The following is a 6,414-nucleotide window of genomic DNA, read 5'->3' on the forward strand; positions in this document are numbered from 1 at the left end:
AATTCACAAGCAATACAACGCATCATTGATCAGATCAACACACTCAAGGGTTTTGTTTCTAAGACCTTAATTGGTTTGGTGTGATCAGCATCTTACAGTAGCAAATGTTATCCAATTTTAACAAACTTCACTATCGATCACTATAACTGCGTAATTGAAAACATGTTTGTGTTCAGGAACCTGTTGGTGTTCAGAAAGTAGAATAACTTCCTCTTTAATCACAGATACAACAACATTAAAAGGAGCCTCAATAACCTTCAATAAGTGTAAAGTAACCTTCTGCGAATGGGAACTCAAAAGAAGCAACAACTAAAAGCAGTAATATTACTTTAATTATTCAAGTATTTGTTTTTTAATATAAAAAACATACAATATATGACAATAACCCCTTGCGGGATAGATGCTTTCACAGTAAATGTCACATTAGCTTATAATACTACAAAACCTTTGAAAATTTGACAGTGAAAGCCACGTTTTATGAGAAACCAAAATTTTCCATGATGTCAGTAGCAGTGCTTCAGCAATCACTGATATGCCAGATACATATGATAATACAACCAGTCTATAAGGGTCGTAGGTACAGCTGAACTCATACTTGCACAACATGGTACTGTATATCTGTTGATGTGCGGAGGAGTTGATGAGCTGCTGACATACAGCATACATAACCAAGAGCAGCAGCTGGAGTAATGAGGAGCTGGTATCTGAAAAGCACAATTACATAAAAAATGTTGAAGAGGGTAAAAATAATGCATCTCAAAAAAACAGAATATACAGGACTTAGTCAGAGAGAAGAGACAGTGGAATTATGACAATATGTAAACCAAAACATCAGATTCCTGGAAAAAAAAGAGCATCAAATTAATTCAGCTACAAGGTTTCATTAATAAACTCAAACTCTAGACAAAAAATATCAAACTTAGTCTGTCTGGAGACAAACACGATCATATACTGCATCTTATCTTTAGCTTTGTGTCCGTCGCTGTTCACGATAAAGATGAAAGAAGAGGACAGCAGCATGAGGTTTTTTGTCGGATAAGACTAATACTCGCTTTCTCGTTGTTCTGGAACTCTTTCATTTGTAAGTGAGACTTTTAAAATGCGTAATATTACAGATGTAAAATAGTAATTCATACTTTATAGATTCCCGCACAGAAATTCTTTTGGCTTGCACTCCTGCAGGACGATCAGGGTGCTGAGTCAGCAGCCATGCAGCTGGTAGAAATTCAGTGTCTTGCTCAAGGACACTTTAACAGGGCAGAAAGCCGCCAGTGTGAGGGCTCGAACAAACGTCATCCGGTTGAAAAACAGCCGCTACCCATTAGGTCACACTACTTAATGCTTAACACTGATTGACTTAATGCTGATTAAAAAATAAAAAATAAAAAATAGGACCAGGAATACATGAACTAAATTGCTTTGAGTAACAACACCACATTTTAATTATGCATGAGAATACGCGCTTTACAAGCCTCATGCATTCATTAACAATCGTGAGGTGTAATCAGCAGAAATAGACATGGATGGATGTTAATGAAAACATCTGTCATGAAATGGATACTTGCAGCAGCCCTCCATGTTTTTACATTACTCGGTGTAATGAAATTTGAAAAGGAGGAAAAAGGCAAAAGGCAAAAAAAAAAAAACAGAAAAAAACAGAGGAAAACATTTAAGTTGTTGTTCAGTGCTCCTTGTGTCCCCTAACATCTCAGGTGCTTCTTGCTAGACATGTCGTTCCAAATGCGGTGCATCTCCTCCGGGGAGATCTGGTGCACAGTGATAACCCGTCTGTACCTGCACAGACTGTAGGCCATTTTCCAGTGATTAAAACCACTGTTCTGATATGGGTGAATACCCAGCTTGCGCAAACACAGTCCCACGTACACATCCTCCAGGTGCAACAGTCTTGTGTGTAATGAAGTCTTGTAGATTAGCTCAGCTACGTCTGCTGAGAACACATAGCCGGTGCCCGAGCAGAAAGGTGGGTATTTGCTCTCAGGATACAAGTCCCTGGACATGTACCACTTACTGCGCATATCCCTTATGGGACCACCGTTTATAACATAGCCAGTGAAGTATCTCCTCCTTGGCTTGGTGGTGGGCTTCAGGAGCTTGTAGATCAGATTGTCCATGTTGACAAAGATGTCGCTGTCTGTCTTCATGACGTACTGTGCTTTGGGGCAGAAGGTCGCCACCCAGCGCATGCCCATCAAGGTCTTGAGGGTGAGGTTGTGGTAGGAATCAATAAAGTTCTCCACCACGATGTCGTGGAAGATCTGGCTCTCCTGCTCCACCATCTGGTTCAGGACGTTGTCCGTGTTCCTGCCCAGCAGAAAGATGGTGAGGATGCGGATGTCGCTGAAGGTGCTCTCGTCCCCCCAGGTTTCCCGGATGGCCTGCCGCGCGTCAAACTCCTTGTGCGTGGTGCTAATGAGGATGACCAGGAAGGGAGTGGCGCTCTCGCACTTCTTCGGCTCATTGATGACGAATTCAAAGGCATGTGGGTTAAGGGGGCGGGTGCGGATGTTGGTGAAGGTGATGTTTTTGTGGGATTTCACAGTCTTACGTATAGGCACGGACATGTGGCCGACATAAGAGGATGTTGGGCGAGATATACTCAAGTACCACAGAGCGCTCGCCCAGCAGACCACTGTCAACAGGTATAAACATGACACTTTTGAAGGCATTATGCTGCATTTAGGTGTATTTTAATGAGCTGGATCTTATAAGGCTTTCTTTCCATTCGCAATGTTTCACCCAGCGAGGCAGCATGAAGCTGCTCCAGCGTGCAGTTTGACATTAATTGTCAGTAATGGATTACTTTAGAGGGAAGTGATGCTGTTTGCGTTTTAATGCAGAGCACTTTAAAATCATATGGACGTCCAATTTCTCTTGCTGACTTCTTCTGCTTCTCCATTTACATCTGAAAGAGACACAGAGAAAAGGGACATTAATGTAAAAAAAAATATATGCATCATACAGCCACTGAAAATTTTTGAATATATCATGAGAGAAACCACGCAATTTTTCTTTTAAATCCACTAAACTTAGCAGTGGCCACTCAAATATGAATAACAGGCACACCATGTCACTTTGCTATCAGCAAATGCAGCAACAAGTCAAACAAATGAGGGAATGCTGCAGAGCATCATGCTATATTTATACATTAAATAGCCTCAATTATTTGTAGAAATGCTGCAGAGAAACTTAATGTACCAAACACATCTTTCGGGCGCTGGAGTTAAAAATCATCACGACAAAATTTAGAAAATTAATTTGCTACCTTGGAGTACATCTAATCAGAGGAACAAAGGGGAGGAAATCAATATTCAATACATGACAAAAAAACACATGTGGGGAAAAATTGCCGTCTATCAAAAGTGAAGCATCATCGGACACATTAATATTATTCATTGTTGAAGTTTAGTCAGTATTCAGTGGCAGCACACTTTGTGATGTGTGGATTTTCTGCATACTGCGTTACAGCCTCAGTCTGCAACGGGCCAAATTCACCCTGCGATAACATGACTATGATTTCCAATTTCATTTTGTTCTCATGTTCCATTACAAGCAACACGGAATACTTGATGGTTATGAACACGTAATAATGAAGCAGATTTTGGTAAAGGGCAAGGGAAGCACAGTCACCACACAATGACATTTTTGCTGATGTAGTAGAGCGTTGCAAAATGCTTCAGACTGCAGCATATTTTCCTGGCAATTTTGTTTTGCTAATTGGTCGAGTAGGTCCTGTGTTTAATGTTGCTAAAAGTACGGAAGTGTTAGCAAAATGCATCAATACAGAAAACTGGGCCCTGTGAGCTTATTGTTTGGTTATTATGGCTGATACATTCAAGTTGTTCTTCACTGTTGGTCATTGGTAGAGGTGGAGAAAAAATCATGAAAAATCTTGATTAAGTAAGTAGTAGTAGCAGAATAAGTGTGGATATGCACAATATTTCCCTTTGTTTTAAAGTGGAATAGAAGTATAAACAGGATTGAAATGTAAAAACTTCTTCACATCCAGCTAATACAGAGTAAAATTACTGTTCATTTGGAATCGTGTTTGTGTTAATGTCCAATACTCGATCTCTTTTAGCTCTGTTTTTGGTCTCTACCAACTCCTGAGGGAAACGTCTGGCTTTTTAGCTGTTGAACGCTCCACTACGTTCACCAGCCAGTCTCCAACTGTACCTGTCTAAACAATGAGCTGAAACTTGCTAGAAAGTAAAGTGAAAGCGAAAGTAAAAGGGGATTGACAGATCCCCCAGACTGATAATTCTCTGTTGGCTCATCACTCAGCACAGCACTTTAGTATGTTAAAAATGCTTAGTTACACCAGCAGTTTTGTTCAACCTAAAAGGTAAAACCACCAATACTTTATTATTATCAACTGAGTTCAACACACTCGTATGTAGATGAGTTATAGATCTTTCTTCTATCAGAACTTCACAAAAGATGTGGCGACATTTTCCACATTCAATACATGCACCTGGTGCACAGGTTGACATTTCACAAGAGCAGACAAACGCCCTTTTAAACTCCAACCAAAAGAAAAAAAAAGGGGGGGTTACAAGCGCTGTTGTTCGTCGGCTCAAAAGAGCTGTGGGGTTGGCAGCATTCTGCATGACAGCGTGATATGGTGGCACAAAGGGAACACCGTGCCATGATAAGCCTTTCCCCCGGGGTGGCTTTTTTCCCGCGGTTTGTTCAATGCTGCACTGCTATACTGACTGAGCTGACAGGAATTTGGCATGGCTATTTTCTGAGCAGTCGCTCTACAGCGCGGACACTGAAGTGGCATTTGTTTGTGCCTTCGCGCAGGTGGCTGAGGCGCTACGGTGCATGATAGCACGTTGATCATGCATCCTAGCTTTTGAAGCCGGCTGTGACCTTTCTTGTCGTTCGGGGGAAGGCCAATCAGATGGTGCGCTTCACAGGGGGAAAGGCCATCGTGCGGTACAACTCTATCGCTATTTCCATCTTCAAAGCTGGAGAGTAGCAGAGCCTCGTCTGAGCATACAAATGTGGCCGTAATGACATGGTGTGAATTCCTTTTAAAGATAGACTGCAATTACCTGCAGTCTGTACTAATATTGTACACACAGGTAACAAAAGATACTACATATATGCTTTGAAACAAGGCCTTCCTCTTTGTAGAAAGTAACTACTGCAGTCATATTAATTAGTGCTGCACTTTTATGCATGTTTACTCTAAGAAATATACATATATCCTGTTTATTTGGCGTCTGTTTGAGAATGATAGAGCCGCAGATTATCAGCCTGAAACTGTCTCACAAATTTCTTTACTTCTCAGTTTATTTTGTACTGAACCCTGTTCTCTAGAGTCTTTCGACAAAACTCCGACTTTGAGAGTATTTGCTCACAATATCACTTCTCCTCCTCTTGTGAAATTACTGTCGGATCTCACAGGATTCAGAGAAGCAAACAATCATTCTCTTTAACAGCAGTTCGCTCCAACGCGAGAAAAACACACAGACGCCAATATTTTCTAATACCAGGAGGAGGGTAGAGGGTCAGGTAGCGTTAAGACAGAATAACGGGGGAAGACGAAGCAGTGAGTGTTTGCTCTGAGGTTAATAACGCAGTGAAAACAGAAACCTGCGGAAAGAAACAACACAAGGCACACACTGGATGTACTTTTAAACACACAATAACCAGGGCCAGCTGGTGGCAAGCAGCCACTGTGTCCCTCATTGTCGCTTTGAAATCTCACTTTCCAGACCGGAGCAAAATATTCATGAGACAGAACTGTGGCTGTGTTTATGTGACAGTTCATTTGGCTGCCAGTCTGTAAAACATAACCTCCAGCGGCTTTTCAGAACAAACATTTCTAAGCTGGTCCGGGGCTCTCGTGTGCGTGCACACCGCCAGATTAAATGGGCCGCTCAAACTGTGCGTGATTCTGAGCGATGCAGGAGAAAAGACATTTTCACTGCTCCCGAGTGCCTGCCGTTAATTAGTCCAGAATGAACTGGAGATGCTCCGTGACTGAAGTGAGAGGAAAGACATAATGTCATGCTTCTACGCTGTCTATGAACGGCGACGACTCGGCGGCTGAGTGACAGCTCGCCACTGTCGCATATTCTTGCCGTCACCCGATCAAACCAGATGACGAGCCACTAATCTGTGATATTAAAACGGTTGTGATGAATCATGATCTTTCAGTGCATCACTTTGGTTTCGGCGTCAGACTTTTGTGTGTGTTTTTATCTCTGCCGGTGAGACAGAGGGATATAAATGGGTTTGTTTGCCATGGAATCGGGTGGCGGCATACAGTCCATCAGTCTTAAAACAGTGAGACATACAGGGGAGATGGGGTGTAGGAGGCAGAGAGATCCTGTTTATGAGAGATGTATTATCCTGAATTGTGTGCAACAATCACCTCTTAAC

The 6,414-nt window shown here is 42.0% G+C and overlaps 1 protein-coding gene across 1 annotated transcript; it reads right to left on the reverse strand.

Annotated features, from left to right (window-relative positions):
* Window positions 1-1,700: 1,700 nt before the first annotated feature.
* b3galt1b (UDP-Gal:betaGlcNAc beta 1,3-galactosyltransferase, polypeptide 1b) lies at window positions 1,701-2,687 on the reverse strand. The gene has a single exon (XM_041951376.1). It carries the CDS (start codon window positions 2,685-2,687, stop codon window positions 1,701-1,703), a length of 987 nt encoding a protein of 328 aa, XP_041807310.1.
* Window positions 2,688-6,414: the final 3,727 nt, after the last annotated feature.

The sequence above is a fragment of the Chelmon rostratus genome, chromosome 13 (genome assembly GCF_017976325.1).
Source record: "Chelmon rostratus isolate fCheRos1 chromosome 13, fCheRos1.pri, whole genome shotgun sequence".
NCBI lineage: Eukaryota > Metazoa > Chordata > Actinopteri > Chaetodontiformes > Chaetodontidae > Chelmon > Chelmon rostratus.

What these genes read in the sequence shown, in the direction of transcription:
- b3galt1b (XM_041951376.1), bottom strand. Translation starts at nt 2,687, where the DNA reads ATGCCTTCAAAAGTGTCATGTTTATACCTGTTGACAGTGGTCTGCTGG.